We start from the raw sequence: 19,671 nt of genomic DNA on the forward strand, positions 1-19,671 counted from the left end.
ATATTTGTAACATATACATATGTAATACATAAAATGAGTATTATAAACGTTGTATACATGCAACAGCAAACATATTACAAGAAGTTTTAACAATTTATGTAGTATAAAATATTAAATATTTTTAGTATCGAGTTTATCCTATCAGTAATAAAAAATAATAATAATTAGATCCATGCTATGGCGGGGCATGGCATTTCCAAATTGGAATGTGAAGGGAAAGACAAAACAGAGCATACACATGAAAAGAGAGAGTTCCCAAATAAAAGAAATGCCATTTTCTATTTTTCATAACAAGTAAATTCCTAGGACTGTGACGTGGACAACCCAAAACCCAACTGTTTGGTTTTTGGATTGTCGAAGTCAAGTGAGGAACCAACCCAACCCAACCGCATTAGCTTAACTTTCAACCTCTTCTCTTTTAGTGACTCGTTCATTTCCCTTTTTCATTTAATGCTCTCATTCATTTCTAATAACCAAGCAATCTCCCGATTTAGATCCCAACCACTCCCACCCTCCTCCTTCGTTAAAGCCAAAACATAACTATGACAACCCATTTCTCATGGCAAACAAGGATTTAGAATTTGTGAAAGCAGCTGCTTGGGCATGGTACCAGCGTGGTAGTTCCGGTTCCCCTATGGCCATACCAGAATTCGATGTCATACGGACTCGACGAGCTCCTGGTCCTGGCCCTTCACGTTACAAGTTAGAAGCCATGAGAAACAACAACAAGAACAGCATGGGATCTTCCACCACCACCACCCATAATTCTCTACTGGATCCTTGGGAAGTCCAAAGCATTTCAAAGAGACTTGATCATCTTATTCAGCTGAGTGGGATCCAATTCTACGAGGAGCTTTTGAGGATAGATGCAGATTTTGTTGTAGATAATCATCAAGACCCCAGGAAAAAGAGCAGCAGATGCAGTAAGTTGAAACGGTTTCTGCTAAGGCGTCGTGTATGTGGCACAAACCATGACATCGTTGAAACTGCATACCGTCGCCCTATACCCAAAAAGCCGACATTTGGTGAATTCCATTAGAGTTTTTTGGTCTACTTGTTCTAGGTATGTCATTTCCTTCATTCAGACCCTGCCCTGCCTTGTATCCTATTTGCTTCATCAGTGTTCTTTTTTGGGGTTTTTGTTTTAAATAAATGTATTTTATGATTTAAAAAAAGCAGAAAAAAAAGCTGACTATCAAAGAAAGGTGCTACGTGGTCCTAAATTCAATCTCAAAATATGTTATACGTCGCTACTCTTTTTTCTCAGGTGGTGTATAAGGATTATTATGAACCTACGACATAACATTTAATCAATGTTACCAGTTGAGTTCAGCAGGTAAAAACTAATTAGATAAAATTGAATCAATGTTTAACCGTTATAAAATCAGTAGATTATCGAATATGATATAACTAATGAAATCAGTAGATTATCGAATATGATATAACTAATGAATTTTACATTTTATCTTAAATATCATATTTACATTAAATTAAACACTTTTTTTTTTTTGAAAGGAAGTTTCAAAGTGCTTAAACAAGTGAAGAAATCTGTTTATCTTAATTCCATATTTTTACCCTTATATTAAATTCTGATGAAATCCGAGATTCCGAAACAATCATCTTTAATTTTAATTTTAATGTATAGTTTTCTTTTATAATTCATTTTTACATATATATATATATATATATATATTTAACAAATACTTTTAATAATATAACTGGAGTTCAATGTAGAGTAAATACTAATATTTTCACAATATTGAAATGATTAGCTTGTGCAATATGCCTGATTATTTCGAGACATTCAAACAAAATAATATTTGATTTTTAATAAAACAAAACACAGTGATTCTTACATAATCAATCAATGATTCCAAACCACAAGTGATAAGATAATCCTAATAATAAAAATCACTGTGGGGATATTAAAAAATGACACCAAACGCTGCCTATGTTTTAAAGGAAAATGCACTGTATATTTCCTGGCAGGCTGATGTTCCTACAATATCTAAATAGGAACGAAAGAACCCAATGGTTGCAACAAGGAATATGAATATGGAGGAAATCCAGCTTAAGAAAAGAAACATCTCGGCCACAAATCAAAAGGGGCTGATATGACGTGCCAACCTTAACAAAATCTCCGGCACGAGGCGTTTCCTCGGAGGTGCCGAAGCATCCTTGGCAAGAGCTTCCTCATCACCAGCATGTATGACGGAAACCACATGATCAAATAGATCATCTTTTCCTCCTCTTAATGGATCCTGCATAGTAGTAGTAAATTTTAGGGGTATCGGTAAAATTCTTATGGAGGTCCCTGTATTAAAAGTCAAATTGTATTTTGACCCTTTACTTAAAAAATGAATAAATTAGTCCTTATACGTTAGTTCAAAGAGCAAATTGGCCTTTTCTATTAAAAAAATTCATCAATTTGTACTACAAAATACAAGTATCGTGGACAGGATAAACACGTAACGTGCCATGTGTACCTCATGCTGACATATAAGAACAAATTTTTAACAATAAAAATAGATGTAATTTTTAACAAAAAAATTAGTTTGCTCTTTGATCTAAGATATGGGGACTAACTTGCCTATTTTTTAAGTAGAGGAGGCAAAATGCAATCCTACTCCTAGTACAAGGGCCTCCATACTACTTTTATTGAGTTTATTGATGCCATATTGACAGATATTTGTTGCAAATTTAACTGCTCAAGGACTGGAAAGCTGGGAAACCTTCAAGTGCCGTACCAAAAAAAGAAATGCAGTAGAGATCATTGTTTGGTGAATTGGGTGCATTTAGGGAGGTAATTCCAAGCACCAGTAAAACAGCATATGCTAGTTGTCAGTACTATTAGAATTACTGTTTCCAAGTAAAGCTTCAAGTAGTTTGAGCTAAGTTCACAAAGATCTCGGGAAATTGATTCATTTCCCTGTTAAGTTAAACTAAACCGAAGTTCGACATTGTCATCCCAGTTTATATGTAGATTTAAAAGGACCATGAGTCAAGTATGATAATGAATGTGAAATGCAAATTTTTTATATTAGTTTATTCACATAACAAAATATTAGAGGTGGATGACTAGACTGCAGTAAAACAAGACTATTAAAACCTATATTGACATTAAAAAGCTAGCAATAATCACTAACCTGTAAAAACAGATCAGTATGGGATTTTCCTTCATATAAAATTACTTCTGCCTCAGCTCCTACCCCCTTAAGAGCTTCTACAAGGTTTATACTGCACAGTAAACATCAATGTCAAGAAACAATACACCTGTTTCTGTGAAAAATAGCAGTAAATCCATTGCAGCAGTATGATGTCTGTTCATGAAAATACATTCACTACAAAGCACAATCTGGCAGAATCATTCCAATTGCAATCGTTATTACTTAATACATCTTATAATTCCAGAATAAAAATATAGTAATGGAATTAAATAGAAGTAAACGAAGGTATTAAATGGTTAACATCTAGGTGCTATATCCGATAGAACTTAGTTACCACTATGTCAACAGGCATTCTGACCTGGCATCTGATGGTATTGAATAATCTGAAGTTCCATGAAAAAGTTTAATAGGAGGAAGAAAAGAAGCAGCTTCTCTATTGCGTGGATCTTTTATTCTAACTTCAGGAGAAAATTGTTCAAAGGATTCTTCCCCTTCCATGATGCTGTAACATTGAAACAGAGCTTTAGCTGGCCAATAAATGGTACATGGGGTAGTAAAAGGAAAATAATAAGCATAGAAAGAATAGTTACCAGAAAATATTATAGGGACTATACCTTAAAAAGATGGAACGATAAAGGCCTCGATTGTGAAAATGGTCGACCAAATTAAATAAATTGTACCTATTCACAATTTAAACGGGAATAAGCACGTATCCGGGTACAACTAGCAATCTATTTATACAATTTAACAGGGGAATAAGACCATATAATGTACAACTATCAATCAACAGAAAAGGATTAACTGGTTCCATAAGAAAACTAGTTTCAGTTAATGTTGTCTCATTTAAAAGGAAAAATTTAGTGTGTAGTAACTAAGCTAAATTTCTTTCTGGCATATGACAGGTAGGAAGCAGGTTGCTTACCGGCTGATACTTGAGAAATCAATACACCACAAAATGTCTTTTTAAAATAACATAACAAAAAGCACCGTACACAAGACATTCCCAGTGTAGTGATATTGTCTTGCAAGATATCTTTTAGGAGATTCAGAAAGGATGGAAACTATGATAAAAAAGATCAAATTCCAGAGTGAAAAGATGCATGAAATCTAAGGAGAATTATTTACAAATCATGAACTTAGAACAAACCATCAAAACAAAACAACAGCAGTGATTCAAGATATTGACAAGATGTACTTTCCAAAAAAAAACCATCAACAAATGCTTCACAAAAAAAGGTATAGCTAAATGTCTTTCAGCTGGGTATTATCTGAAGCATTAATGTTCATAACCATTTCAATGAGACAGTCATGCACCCTACATAAGAAGAAATGAAAAATGTAGCTGGTTGCTCATTCATTATTAGGACAAAAACATTTTTATCATACAAAAGGTAATAAAAGGGTATTCAGATAGCATCATGAACATGGTAGCCACATAAAGATCCTGGTGAATCGTTAATCCCGTTGCTTATATACACTGATTAAGCCCCAAAAACTGGGAAAGTATGACATTCTGCACATAATAGATAAAAAACCATAAAAGTTTACCCTCCAGATAAGCCAAAATAAGCTTTTATTTGGGAGACACTCCAGGTAGTGCTTTCTCCTCTAGATTCTTTGATTGCTTGCTCCAAAAGAACACAAGCAGAAATATGTGCACCCGCTGACTGCCCCATTAAATAGATTCTATTCAAAATAACCATAAAAGAGTAAATTGAGATAATAAGGAAATAGAAGAGGCATGCAAAATCAAAGAAAGCAGTCAGTCACCTATTAGGATCACCTCCAAATCTGTCAATGAGATTGCAGACAAATGAGATCCCTTGAGATACATCTTTCACCATATCACTAATGGTTCCCTGGGGAAAGTTCCTGCATACAAATATCAAGCAAAGATGGTTAGCACTAGAAGAAAAAAGACAGGATTCATAAATGAATCAGTTAATAACAGGGGAGAGAAACTGTATGGAGCATAGAGGCAAAATCATTCATTGGATATGGTATTTTGTTAATGAAGTATTTATTTCGACACTTAGAATACTTCATACGTGGGTGGCATTTTTGGCAAACATGAACTCTAGAACCATGCCGTGGCATCAACCAAAGTAATACCTGTAATCAACACATGCTACTATGATATCTCTTTCTGCCAATTGTAGTCCTAGAAGAGAACCCCAAGCCTTGTACCTAAATCAACAGAAAAGTTCAGAAACATAACATTAAAAACAATGAATAATATTATATACTTACAATAAATATTAACGGTCAGCTAGACATGAAAGAGGTTGATACACCGTTTGATCATTCAAGTCCACTGAATGAGCAATTTCAGCCTTAAATTCTCTTTGGGTTTATATAGACCTCAAATAATATATTTCAATAGATGATCATCGAGATCGTAAGAACAACCCAATGCAGAACCCTTCATGAAATATTAAGGAATTTTAAAGCTATATCATGTATTTCATACTTATGTTGGATTTATGGTTGGAAGCAACAAAAGCTTGATTTAGTTCCACCCATTCTTCCACCTCATGTTCTCTCTGCCTCCGTTTTTCCCTTTTATAAAAGTTTGATTTAGTTCCCACTAATTCTTCCACCCCATGTTCTCTCATCCTCCAAGTTCCCACTCATTTTTTCAGTTAATCAAATCAATTCATCAGTTTGGTCAGTTTTATGTCAGTTTAATCAGTTTTTGAAACCGTCTGAACCGACGAACGTTCAACTCTACCAAATTAAATGAAAATGCAAAATCCACAGTTGTATATTAAAATGAGACCGATACACCATGCAGCAATCTCAAGTCACTCACCCAATTATCCATGCTCCCCCAGTCACAAACACCACAACTGGCTTTGGGCCATTAGTATTTGTGGGCAAGTAGAGATCCAATCTGTCAAACCACCATCAAAGAGAAAACAGCAGCATTAATATATGATATGTAACAAGCAAGTTCGTAAAATCTTACTGCTAGTCTTTTTGTTTGATGAGCCAGGTTTGATCCATAGCTACTAGAAGTAAGAGTCCAGCATTCTGCCAGCATAATGCATGGTTCTTGGCCTAACTCCATAATTATGTGTCACATATTCACATACCTATTCCTTGGTTGATCTCCATAAACAATACTCCGTCGCACTTGGCTCGAGAAAAAGTAACAGTACGCAACTGCAAAGATTAACAAGAAATGCTTAAGAAATCATATTCTATCAATCTGAAGATATTTGAAAGCAACCAACAAAAGTAACTATTTCTGGCATAGGCGAACAAAAGAGCAGAGAGCTGTATGATCACATTCTTCACAAATATAATTATCTCTAAACTGCCTAAGCATGAAGGCAAACATAAGGCAACTGTCATTTATTCCCATGCAAGCAGCTGTATGATCACAAACTTGACTGCAACTCCCAGCAGACACGAAAAGTTGTCCCCCTTGAATCCAGTTAGTGGGAGAACTATGACACATAGGGTAGAGTTACAGCTCAGTCAATGAATTCACTTGGTCACTGACAATTCAAAAAGTTCTAGAAACATATATTGTTAATGAATATTCTAAAATGACCCCACCGGGAAAGAAATATTGGGTCAATATATAGTATTCAAATATTTTTGTAAAATATCATGCGGGTCATATATATATATGAGCTTGAAAGGAACTCTGATAATTTCAAAAGTTTTTAGATAATGCTACATATCAAATGAGCTAAACAAAAAATAATGAATAGGTTATGCAAAATATACTAAGTTCCCAACACCTTGAAGTCCTTTTCCTTTTTCCTCATTTTTATATTTACCCTTTTTGCTTCTTAGATGATTTACAAGAGGCAACCTCTTGTTAAACTTTCACTTTAGCCAAAATCTACTATTTTCATGTAAGAAGAAAAGTAAATTATTCCTCATAACAAGTTTGCAAGTTCATACAGAAGATATCATCAATCAATAATATAGAAAATACCTTGAAGAAAACCAGGCATAAGAAGCAAAGCATAACAAGCAAGGGCAACTAATCTTGTGTACCACCGGTAGCCTACCCTGAATGCAAATGTATGATTAAAACAAATACATATAATAATGAAGTTGAAAGCAATACAAAATAAGCTTGTGGACAATAAAACATGTACACATATATGCCTATTTGCATGTACAAGCTAGATTGTTTTTGTTGTTCACTCATTCTATCTCTAAAATCTAACGTAAATATACATATTTGTGTAAATGATGCTAAAAAAGGAACTATTTTTGTTCATTAATTTTATCTCTAAATCTACCTTGCTACAACTCTTCATCTTTCTTTTAAACATCCGTGTTTAATACCCATGTCCAACAAACATGTTTGATATGACCCTCTAAGCACCCTCCACGTAAATGAAAAACCTTATAAAATTTAAACATAAGGTAAGTCGGGCTCATATTCATATCCAAAAGTCACACCAGAGTCCAAATAACATGCCTAAAAGTACCGAAAAGGTGATCAACAAAACACTAAGCAGCAAGCAATTTTGAGAAGAACCAAGCTCAAATGTAGCAGAATAAGGTTGAGACTTGACAGTGATAAAAACATTTCCATTAAATCATAAAGCGGGTGAAAATTTGCTCAACCTAATAGAGCCGCAGATCCTCAATTGGAACACAACGCGACTCAACCTACTTTCTCTCAACTCCTAAGCAAACATTCAAAAAAATTACGTAATTCACTTTGCTTCTCTTCTTTCCTTCAACTACCTAGGCAACCAAATACCGCCTAGAATCGAAAATATTAAACTAAATTAATTTCAAAAAATATTAACTCGATTCTTATAAAAGTGCCACTTCAACAAAATTCAGTATAAAATGAAAGCACTTGAAATTCGCAAATAATATGTATAATATAATATCAATGTATATTATATACCCGAGATATCGAAGGAGAGTAAATGTAAGCCGCGTAATAAGATAAGTCTCGGCGGCCGCATGGCCGAAGTCTCGGCTAAAAGACGACTGCCTCTCCATATTTTCCGGCTTCCGAGGGAACTGCTGTTGCTGGTGGTTTCCGAAGGTCTCCGTCCCAAAAATGAAGCCGAGGAACCTGCAAATCAAACACCTAACGTCCAAATAAAAATGAGTAGCAGTTTCATCGTGTTGACGGAGGTCATGTATCGGCGGTGACATTGATGCCATCGCCGGTCCCTAAAAATTAAAAAAATAAGAAAGAGCGGGGATCTCAGATTTACGAAAGGAATTTTTTCTTTATTTAAATTTAATCTGATTTTAGTCAATGATTTGTGTTGATTCCTTGCGTTGCCTTGCTTTGTTCAAAGCCTTTTTATTCTTTTTGTTTGGTTCAAATTTTGTTGTTATTGTTGTCATTAGGTAATTTTTTTCCTTTGCTTTTGGTATTGATGTTACTACTTTGGAGTACGATTAATGTCGTGCCACGTGGCAAGAGATTAAATAGTGGGGTCCATCTTAGAATACCCCAGACACGATAGGATTGGATTGCCAATTTTTTCATTTTTGTTTTCTTCTTTAAGTAAAACAAACATATTTATTTAATACATAAAGTAATTTTAAAATATTCCTTCCAAAAAGTAATTATCTAAAATATCACTACCACCAAAACATCTAAATTATAAAATTCTAATTTTTATTATGAATAATTTTGCTTCATCTCTAAATAAATTATATTTAACTTTTAAATTTCATAAAAAATATTATAATTTATTTCTTCACCTAATAAAATAGATAAGATTGTATTCCATTTTGGTATAATAATAACATTTATTTTCTATCACTATAAGTTTATTTTTATTATTTTAATCAAATTGTTTTCCTTTAAATAAAAAATTGACGACACCATTAAAATACTAATAGCTTACATAATAATTTTCATATATTTCATAAAAATTTAAAAATTTAAAAAATTCTAAATTTTCATATTAATATTGCTAAAATTTGAATAGTTAATATTTAAAATGTTGAATTCCAAAGTGATCTAAAAGAAATAAAATTAAAGCTAAAATGATAAAACAAAATAAACGTTATGATTATAATTTTATTTTTATAAAAGATTGAAAATTACAAATAATAATATTTATATACGAATCTAAAAGTTGAAGGTGGCAGCTATTTAAATGTCAGAGTTTGATTTAGTAGAAAATGTATATTTTATTAAATGGATAAGTTTGGGTTTAGTGTATACTTCGCCAAAAATAGAAATAATCACACCGTGGCTCATGCCAATCAATGCGTCGTGGGTCATAACCAGATCAGCAACGCTAGTGGATCATGGATGACAACCTGCCTGTTTGATTTGGCGATGTTGGGTACAATTACATGATAAAAGTGCAACATTGTTAAATAATAATAAAATATGTAGAAACTATATCTAAAATTATTAAACTATTAATAAATTTATATTTTAATTACTCAATTTTAAAATATTACAAAATGGTCACTAAATTATTTAAAAACTTTCATTTAAGTCATTAATTTTTACAAAAGTTTTTATGTAAGTCACCGAGTTGTTAAATTTTTTTTTGAAGTTTAGCTAACAAGTTTGAAGCGACAATCTGATGATCGGTACAATGGATCAGTACCCATCGACAAGTAGATGAACATACTTTATATCCAAGTCGATTTAATGGTTAGTGTCGGAGATTGGAGAATAGAATAGGAATGAGAGTTTTTTATTGGTGTAGACAATACTAGGCTAGTTCTTGACATTTTTGGGGACCTAGACAAAACAATAAAATCGGATTTTAGATTCCTTAAAAGTTAATAAAAAAATTTGAGCCCTTAAAATTTGATAATTTTTTTTTTACTTTTAAAACTTAAAAAAAAATTGGGCCCATTAAAAATTGAGAAACAATATTTTGGACTCCTTTTAACCTTAGGCCTTAGGCGGCCGCACCTCCAAATGACCCCCAAGGTCGGGCTTGGGTTGTACAAACAAAGAAGACCTTTGATTTAAATGAAAATTTTCGAGTAGTTTAGTGACCATTTTGTTACTTTTTGAAGTTGAGTAACTTAAACATAAACTTATTAATAATTTAGTGACTTTGGATGTACTTTAGTTATAAAATATTGAGTAAACTACACTGAAGTCACCCAACTATAAAAAGTTCTCATTTTAAGCACTCAAAATAAGAAGTTTATAATTTAAGCACTTACGTTATATAATTTATTCATTTTAGTCACTCTTATTAAAACTTTAACGAAAATATGACATGACATTTTTTTTAGACGTAAACCAATCATTGGGTGTCACATTACCACTTTCAAGAAATAAAATATAATTGGTCAATACTAATTGTTAATAAATAAATAAAAAAGAAAAACAATAATTAAATAGTTAAAACCCCCCATAAGTCTAAGCTGACATAGTTTTCCTCAAATTTTAACTTAGAATTAAAAAAAATATTTTACTGTTTTACATCGTCTTTCTCATCTCAGATCGCACAAAGATAGATCCAAAAACAATTTAATGAATACAGGAAAAAAAATCTGATGATAAACAATCAAAACGAATTTTTTATGGATCTAATAGCAATAAAGAAATAATGATTTAAAAAGAAAGAAACTTGGATGACCAAAGAGCATCAATAGTGACAATGACGCCCCACATGGTGGTGGCTTGAGCGTTAGTGGGTTGTAGATGTGACCCAAGCTTAAGGAAACAAGGTCCTTTATCTTACCATTCCTGAAATTCCCAAATTTGATTTGAAAATGAAACCCTAACCCAAATTCCTTTATCTTCCCTTTCCAATTCCTCCTTTTTTACCGTTGCGTTTAAAACTAACACCAAAAGGCTCACAAAGCAAATATCCCAATTTTTTAGGGTTATGCCTCATTTAAATTAAATAAAAAGTTTGGGGACTAAAATGATAAATTTTTTAATTAATGACAATGACATGGATTTTTCTTTAATTACATGGAAATCAAAATTTAAAAGAAAAAACCATGTCAACTTACTGCTTATGATTTTAATATAAATGACTGAAATGATAGAATTATATAATATGGATGCCTAAATTACTAAATTTTTATTTTGAATGTCTAAAATGAATTTTTTTTATAATTGAATGACTATGTATATAATTTCCATAAAATATAATGCAATAAAAAAGTTCATAATTAATGTAACATTTCAAAATTTATATAAATATCAATATATTTTTTATGTGGTATAAATATCAGTATAATTATAATACGAAATAAATAAATAAAAATTATTATATCTTTTCCTTTTGTTTGTTTTAGATTATAATATGAAAATAATACAAAAATAATTCAAATCTAATGTGATAGGAAACAATAATATAAATTTGATAACATATTAAATCAATATAGAAAATTATTAATGACTTAAAATTTAAATAAATTTATCGTAAAAATTTTTAATATTTTAAATAAGGATGTTATAACATATAACATGCATGAATTATCATTTTCTATTTTGGGTGATCTAAATCTTATCTTACATCTTTTTTAATACAAAATCTTATCTTATGTCTTAAATAATAAATTTATAATATAATAATAGTATTATGTGTTAGACTCAACTCAATTTGTTTCTTTTGCACGTTTCTAAAGACAAGGATAATCCCATATCAAATCTATCTTTAGGTTTCGATCCCAAATAATAATAATAATAATAATAATAACGAAATTCTATGTTTAGCCTTTAGGCTTTTTAGAGTCGGATTTAATTTGTCCAACTGATTTAAATATTTTAAAATCATAAATAGTTTGAATTTTTAATAAGAATATATCTTTTAGGCATGATTCGCCTTGATTGATAAAATAGTTTTTAAAATTATAAATTTAAAAGTTACAATAACTTTAAATTTGTGTATTTTTGTGTTTTTAAAATTTAATCTTTATATTTTTATTTTCACAAATTAAATCTCTTTTATTAAATTATAATTTACTAATATAATATTTTGAAATTGAAAAAAACTCAGTTACGGAACAAAATATATATTGAAATGGATTTAAATTTAGGAATAAGAATATAGTTTAACCGTATTAACATTTTTTAAAATTCACCTAAACATATTTTAATAAAATAAAATATTTAAATGAACTAAAAGTTGAAATATCAAATAATATACAAAAATAAAGCATAAGTCTCAAACTTAATTTTAGTATAAGAACTATTACTGAAAATTGATCATTGTTATATACTAAGAAAAAAACCCTTAATCATTATCAAGTGGACATGTGTCATGTAAGAATATTGGACTTATCTTTTTCATATACTATCATAGATTGCAAGAAAAAGAAAAACTTCTTCGCGTCACTTTCTTGACAGCAAAAACAAACAACATTTTCAAGCTGTCACTTGCTAAAACACACAACTGGGATGTCCATCTTCAATGCAATGCCAAAACATATCAGATTATTATTATTATTGCTAATATTGTGAGACTCAATTCAGAGACTCAATTCAAGGGTTGTAGGAATTATCACATACACTGCTGTCAATGTTCAATTATGTAGTAGACTGTAACTTGTAAGGCAGTACCCATAGTTCTCAGGTAGCAAGTTTATCTTGCATTTTGGATGTTGGAATAGAACTTCATTTTATCCCCCCCCCCAACAAAAAAAAAAAAAAAAAGCTAGAAAACGAAGAAAGAATCCTTTGTATATTACTTCTATCTGGACCACCATTTCTGAATTGCAGAAACCGGAGTGTTCAAAAATGGTACATAACGCAGGATAAGTGGATTAATAGTCCTCCCGATCTTCGCCCACACACTCTGGTGGTAACCAGCGCTAACAGGAGAATGGTACATAAGCTTCAACAGCTGTCAGACAGGGGATGAAAGCAAAGCACAAAGGGTTTAGACCGTTTGAAATGCATTCGATGTTGAGAAAGATTTTTCTATACAAAACTATTTCGTATTTAATATTTTTCCCCATAATATTAGTAAAAGCATTGTTTGCATCAATGAAGTAACAGCTCCATGATCTGAATGAAGTTGAACATATCATTGATACGAACAATGCAAGAGAGAAAAATGGGGACAGAAGCACTAGGAAGGGAAAAGGACATATCTGAAGATCAATCCAAGAAGAAACATCAAATACCAATCTTTATATGCAAAGAAAATTATATAAACAAGTTCAAGAAACTTTATATTCAAAATCATTTAAAACTAAAAATGGAAAAAGAGAGAACTAATAACTTGTATTTCAACTCTTTTTCTTTTTACAGAGCAAAAAAATTAATTCCTGAATAATAAGATGCATAAAAATCATACAGCACAAGCAGAACACATTCATTAATATATGAACAAAGACCAAAGGATCAATAAGTATCTAACTGATAAGTCATATGCTCCAATACTAGTTTTTTGGTAATAACCAAACTAGGTACTGAACCCACCTATCATGCCATTGCCATCCAAAGAATCACTAATAAACAAAAAGGTAAATACATGAAAAGTAAGAAGTAGTGTTACAGACCTGCCAGTACATGAAAGTTTGTACAATGTTGCGTTGCCACCTACAAAATTTAATAGAAAATTTCAGCAAATTAGAAAAGCTAGAGGTCATGGAATGTATAAGCTTAGAGGGAAATATGAACCAAAAAGAGAAAAAAGATATCAGCAACTGACGAGAACAAGGAAACAAGTAGAAGCCAGCCAAGTCCAATCTCAGCATGTGATGATAGAATGCTCAGGGTGGTGGTGTTTGATTCTACCCACACACAAGGATCTTCCAAATACTTCCTGTTCAATAAACCCTCAGAGTTACACATGCACATGCATGACGCAAACATTTCATTTCATCCAGGTTTGAGGTGACATCAAAATGAATGTCATAAAACAAATTGAAGTACTATACATCTGGGGAATTTTTTTTTTTTTTTTTTTGAGAGAATACATCTAAGGAATTGGTTAAAGTGAAAAAAGGGATAAGTAGCATTAACATTCACGAAGTACATTTTTTTGTTTATTAGCACCATTCCTTTCAGCAAAAGTTGAGTGTATAATCCTCCTTACTGTGCCTTCTCAGATAATAACACAATTTCCATCCATCTGAACTTTATGCCATTTCATATAAGGAAATATCACCCAGCAAATTTAACTGAATTTCTTGTAGTGAACATTAATAGTCTGATCACAAGATTAATTAAAAAAAAAAAAAAAACCTAAACCACTGTAATACAGAAGATAGTTTATCTGAATAAAGGTCTACCTGTACAAGGTAGAACGACTAAAATTATGCCTTAAGAACTTTGCAATGCGTTCGACTGATCGGCATAAAATGGGAATCAAAGCAACTGCAGTGAAGGTCCATATCAATTCATCATACTACATAATAATAAAGAGAATTCAGGAGCAAAAATGTAAAAAGTGTTTATGAGCAGAAGAATGCTTACATTTAAGGCAAAGATGTGAAGTGACAAATGTAAGGCAGTAGATAAAGTAGATAAAATCTTTGGTTGTAATTACTGATTGAAAATACACTTGAACATCTTGTAAAGTCCATGCTCTTGGCCTCTGCATAACATATAGAATAGGTTCAACAGAAAAAACTATCATATATATATTTTTTTTGAAAAAAAGAATGGCTGGATTATTATTAAAATTAAAACAAGGCCCGGACTCTCTCAAAACAAAAGAAACTAAAACAGACAATCCAAAAAAAAAAAAAGAAGGTAAAGAAACACTGTAACCCAGCCACCCAAACAGGCACTTTCCTTATCCAAAAAACTATCATATATTTACCAAATGTATGACAAGTCAGTAGAAATATGTTTACCCCATATAGTGCATACAAAGAGTATACAGAAGAACAAGCAGTGCCCATAAATGAAAGCCGATAAGCCCTATTTGAAAGACTTTTAGGGACAAGTGGAAAGATGGCAAGCACAGCCACAATAAAAACCTGCAAGATAAAAAACAAAACTAAGGAAAAAAGAATCTAACAAAAATATGTACATGAAGTCAAAAATGGCCCAAGTTACAAGACTAGCAACTGGCTAAATATTACATCTTATAAATTTAATTATACATTAACAGCCAATCAGCTCCTCGACAAGGTGGTCTCTCTATGGCAGATGCAAGAATAAAGAGGGAAACAAAATGCACTTTTTACTCATTTAAAAAAAAAAAGGAGGGATAAGAAGGCAAGAATCATCTGCTAATATACAAATATGTTCATGTGGGAGAAAGAAATGGAATAGTGGGGCGTAGTATACCCAAGCATTGACAGAAAATTGTATTGTGTGCCGATCCCAGCGCAGAGAAGTTGTATTTGAACCTGAACCTGCTGATGGCCCTGAAGTTCTAGCTGTTGAGCCTAGATCATGAATTTACGATTGAGTTCAATGAAGGAAATAACACCTTAATAAGGAAGATCAAATAGAAAAATTATCCAATTTTTATATTATTTATTACGAGTTTAGTTTCTTTCCATAACCTCAATTTCAGAAGCAACGATTTTTTACCTGCACTGTGCGTTCGAGCTTCACCATTTGCTACCGATGATGAGGCTGACGATGAAGTTGGTTTTGCTGATCCTGTTTGTGCACTTGATGACATAGCCTCTACCACAAGATCAGGATCCTTTTCATGAAAGACATCCCATAAATCATTAGTTATGAGCAGGTCATGGAACAATACTAGAAAATTATTGAAAGAGAAATGTGTTACAATGTGAATTACCCTCATATAGCAAAGTAGAACGATCGCAAGAAATTGCACAAACAACATTAACATGTAAGCCAAGTACCATTGAAATAGGACATGCATTCCCTATGATCCTTATGTAGACCATTTTAACAATTAACAACTATGAATATATTAAATTATTTCTTTTACCACTTGCCTTTAGTATTTGGAGTTGCATTACACTTGAGCTTTCATTCTTAATAAATAATGGTCTTGCTTTATACTGTTTACTTAGTTTTTCTAGCAACTCCATAGGAATTTGATGAAGACTTGAGAAGTAAAACTTCCGAAAACAAAATCAAATTGGGTTAGAAGAAAAGCAATTCGAAATTGTTTTTTGTGTTGCTGTCTTATAGTATCTAATATCCCAAAAAAGCATCATACTAATAAATAATCATATATAAATTAACAACCCCCAGAAATAAAAGTTAATAAATAAGATATTAAGAAAACCCTAGTGGAAAATTCCAAATGTCAATTCCAAGATTCATGAATATCACACTAAAAGAAGAGAGGAAAAAGCAGACGTGAGATAGCAAAATTCCGTCGTAATCAGCTAAGAAATCAAGATTGCAAGTTGGTAGAGAAATAAAAACTCAGACAGAGAATCTCAAATATACCCAAATTGGTAAAATTATGCAAAGAAAAAGAGAAGAAAAGGAACAAACGATATAGCGCTGGTAGAACTTGCGCTTGAAGTGATCAACAACATCAGAGCGAGAAGCCATGTGAGGAGGAATCAAGATATTGGACCAATAATCAGCCCACCTGGGATCGTTCTCGTAATCGTAGGCGGCCGCAGCTATTTTCTTGAGTTTCTGGGGATCTTCACTCATTTTTAATTTTCTTTACTTTTTGTCGCTAAAAATGGTTACTTTAAAAAAGGAAAAAAAAAAAATCTGCTTCAGTTGAGAAGGCAGCAAAGGAAGACGAAGAAGAAGAAGGAGAAGATAACATGGGGAGTAGTTTTTAAAATGCTGTTTTAGGTCCACTAGCAAGTCTTCTCTTCTCCTCTCCGATGTTCATCGACCCAAAACGACTTTGTTTAAGCCTGGTCCAATATTTTATTTTGGTTAAACTGTCATTAGTCCCTGTACTATACACAAGGTGGATTTAATTCTTAAACTTTGATTTAGTCATTTTTAGTTCTTGTATTTTATTAATTTTAAAATTCTATAAAATTCATTACATTATATTTAATGTGACAAATATATTGTCACATATATAGTGTCATTTTAGCTTGATGTTTCCACATACTACTTGCAAAAAAAGTACTAACAATTTAAAGTGTAATTTGCATCAAGATTACAATTTTAAAATTCAAAAATACAAATATTAATAAATTATCTAATTGAAGAACATTGACTAATTTTACAATTTTAGACATAGTTCAGGACCAATTAAAATTTTAATCAAATAGATTTAACTATTACTATTTAGTTAGGTTTGAAATTTCAAAATTTAAACACTTCAAAAATAAAAATTGACCAAATTAAAATAAATGGACTAAATCCATAACTTATACAAAGTACAAAGACTTATAGCAAAATTTGACCTTTGATTTTTGGTCCTCCCCTCAATTTTCTCCTAAACTCAAGTTTGTTATAACTTCGATTTGAGGTGAGATTTGAATAAAATAATTTTATTGATTTTCTATTCTAATGATAAAATTAATACTTTATAAAACTTTAATTATAAAACATACTTTTTATTATATAAGTTATCGGAGCTAATCCAATCTAAATGAATTTGAATGAAAATTTTAAAATTTTCGACTGAATATGAAATTTATAAACACCTGTACTTAATAGAAATGATAATAGGGTAAGACAAAATGATTTTCTTTTTTATTTTTACTTAAAAATATTTTTATTGACTTTATTTAGAAAATTATTTATTGTAAAAATATAAAAGAAGTATTTATATGGTAGAGGATTTGAGTATTTATAATTTCACGATAAATTATTGAAATATGTGTCTCTAATCCTATCATGTGTGTATAATATGTATAGATTTTGTAGGATTTTTTTTTATTCCTCGTACTTTGTGTTTTATATTGGTTTAATTTTATATCCTAGTTCGTCAAATATATATTTGTATTTATATTATATTTGTGAAAGTATTGTATTTATAATAATAAAACTCTCAAAAATTATAGTTAAATATAAAATTAGTACTTATAGTTTTTTTGTCCACTTTTTTCCGTCGACTTAATCAGTTACTGAGTCCAATACCATTAAATTCAGGACTGATGGCAAAATAAAATTATTACATATGACATAAATAATGTCATAATCTAAAAATATATTTAAAAATAATAAAATTAGAAAAGAAAAAACTAATATTAAAAATATTTTTTATTTCTTTTCTTTTCTAACACCATCAGCGTCATTATCTTCTTTTATTTGTTAAAGAACATGAAACCTAGGAACTGCCATTCCATGGAAGATAACATTTATTTTCTACTCAAATTTCCAGCATAATGTTTCATTAAAATATGGAACAACAATAAACCTTCAGTACTAGAAATTTACTTAATTATTATCAGTGACCCCATTGTATTTGAAGGTATCATAAAACTAGAAGAACTATTTTAAATGCTAACTCGAATCCTCTGTCATTGTTCCGTGAAACTGCAAACTATTCTAAATCATATATAGATCATAGCTAGCTTAATTTCGAAATTATTGATTATGATAGCTGGCCTTGTTATACTCCCTTGAACCATATCCAGATTCGGTAGTGCATACTCTCTCAGAATCCTCTTGTTGCGTGCCACGTTTATATTTGTGGGTAGTTATGGTGGTGGTGGATCTTCTAGATTGTTATTGTTAGCCTCGTCGAACAATGGATTCTCACGTGGTACGTTGCCTACAACAAGTGGTGGATTTTGCATCTGCTGTTGCTACTGTTGTTGTTGCTGACGATTTCTGTGTAACGACTCGAATTTTATGATTATCAGAAAAAATTATTTTCGGATTTCCATTTCTGAAAAATGGATTCGTAAATATTTATTAAAAATATTTACGAAGTTAATTGAGTGATTAATTAGAGTTTAATAAGGTGAATTAGCTTAAATTGAGGCTAAATAGGTATAAGGATTAAATTGAATAAAATATGAAAGTTGAATTATAGATTAAAAGAAAATGTAAAGGACCAAAATGAGAATTATGCCATTTGTCCTAATTTAGGCGGCAAAAGATGGAAAAACTAAGATTTTTCTTAGAATAATTAATTTATTATTATTATGGTTATTATTATTTAATTGATATTAAATTATTATATTATTAAATAAATTAAAATAATGACAAATGTGGTGGTAATAAAATATACATGTGTAATAAATATTATATATACATTTGTAATACATGTATGTATTTACTTATTATTTAAGTAAATATTATTATATTAAAATTATTATTGTATATTAATTAAATAAAATAAATAAATAAATGAATTAAAGCAAGACAAATGTGTGATGATGATTTGATACAAGTATATTAATAAAAATACATATATTTGTAATACTTGTATTTAGTTTTTAAATAGATAATTATTAAGTAAAATATATCTATTAATTAAATAATTATATTATAAATTTTTACGTAATAAATAAATTAAATTATGACAAATGTATGGTTATAAATGGATACATATGCACTAATAATATACACATATATAAATAATAAATAAGTATTACTAATTTAAGTATAAATAATATATATATATAAAATAGTTTAATGAAAATAAAAGAAAGAAAAAGAAGGAAAGAAACAGAATAGAAGAAGAAGAAACGAAACAAAGAAGGAAGGAAAAAAAAGATAGAAAGGAAAGAAGAAAAGGGA

General features: G+C 30.7%; 3 protein-coding genes across 5 annotated transcripts; 1 reads left to right on the plus strand and 2 right to left on the minus strand.

The window, feature by feature from the left end:
• The first annotated feature begins 369 nt into the window (after window positions 1-369).
• On the plus strand, window positions 370-1,236 carry LOC108481324 (uncharacterized). Its single transcript, XM_017784474.2, has one exon. It carries the CDS (start codon window positions 560-562, stop codon window positions 1,037-1,039), a length of 480 nt encoding a protein of 159 aa, XP_017639963.1. The 5' UTR covers window positions 370-559; the 3' UTR covers window positions 1,040-1,236.
• Window positions 1,237-1,803: 567 nt separating this feature from the next.
• LOC108457692 (isoprenylcysteine alpha-carbonyl methylesterase ICME-like) lies at window positions 1,804-8,535 on the minus strand. Of its 3 annotated transcripts, none has more exons than XM_017756772.2 (11): window positions 8,056-8,535; window positions 7,120-7,196; window positions 6,263-6,332; window positions 5,980-6,060; window positions 5,280-5,354; window positions 4,938-5,039; window positions 4,716-4,853; window positions 3,782-3,847; window positions 3,526-3,669; window positions 3,147-3,237; window positions 1,804-2,261 (listed from the first exon to the last, which is right to left on the minus strand). In XM_017756772.2, the coding sequence occupies exons 1-11, from the start codon at window positions 8,319-8,321 to the stop codon at window positions 2,100-2,102; spliced, it is 1,272 nt and encodes a 423-aa protein (XP_017612261.1). In that variant the 5' UTR covers window positions 8,322-8,535; the 3' UTR covers window positions 1,804-2,099. The 3 variants fall into 3 exon arrangements, 2 of the variants coding, with proteins under 2 accessions (XP_017612261.1, XP_017612268.1); XM_017756779.2 differs by having other exon boundaries at window positions 7,120-7,191; window positions 8,056-8,248; XR_008285818.1 differs by having other exon boundaries at window positions 2,238-2,261; window positions 3,502-3,669.
• A 3,981-nt stretch (window positions 8,536-12,516) lies between these two features.
• Window positions 12,517-16,924, minus strand: LOC108489377 (uncharacterized). The gene is made up of 9 exons (XM_017793936.2): window positions 16,495-16,924; window positions 15,604-15,721; window positions 15,355-15,455; window positions 14,916-15,041; window positions 14,533-14,653; window positions 14,349-14,433; window positions 13,766-13,879; window positions 13,614-13,653; window positions 12,517-12,952 (listed from the first exon to the last, which is right to left on the minus strand). Exons 1-9 carry the CDS (start codon window positions 16,660-16,662, stop codon window positions 12,800-12,802), a joined length of 1,026 nt encoding a protein of 341 aa, XP_017649425.1. The 5' UTR covers window positions 16,663-16,924; the 3' UTR covers window positions 12,517-12,799.
• Between the last annotated feature and the right edge of the window lie 2,747 nt (window positions 16,925-19,671).

This window comes from Gossypium arboreum, chromosome 7, assembly GCF_025698485.1.
Source record: "Gossypium arboreum isolate Shixiya-1 chromosome 7, ASM2569848v2, whole genome shotgun sequence".
NCBI classification, from domain to species: Eukaryota; Viridiplantae; Streptophyta; class Magnoliopsida; order Malvales; family Malvaceae; genus Gossypium; species Gossypium arboreum.

Coding starts and splice junctions, on each gene's coding strand:
- LOC108481324 (XM_017784474.2), top strand. CDS start 560: ATGGCAAACAAGGATTTAGAATTTGTGAAAGCAGCTGCTTGGGCATGG.
- LOC108457692 (XM_017756772.2), bottom strand. CDS start 8,321: ATGGCATCAATGTCACCGCCGATACATGACCTCCGTCAACACGATGAA. Junction 7,197..8,055: donor ACTCTCCTTCGATATCTCGG/GTATATAATATA, acceptor ATTTGCATTCAG/GGTAGGCTACCGGTGGTACA. Junction 3,848..4,715: donor TATTTTGGCTTATCTGGAGG/GTAAACTTTTAT, acceptor AATTGTGAATAG/GTACAATTTATTTAATTTGG.
- LOC108489377 (XM_017793936.2), bottom strand. CDS start 16,662: ATGAGTGAAGATCCCCAGAAACTCAAGAAAATAGCTGCGGCCGCCTAC. Junction 15,456..15,603: donor AGCTCGAACGCACAGTGCAG/GTAAAAAATCGT, acceptor TTCATGATCTAG/GCTCAACAGCTAGAACTTCA. Junction 15,042..15,354: donor AATTTTCTGTCAATGCTTGG/GTATACTACGCC, acceptor TTTATCTTGCAG/GTTTTTATTGTGGCTGTGCT.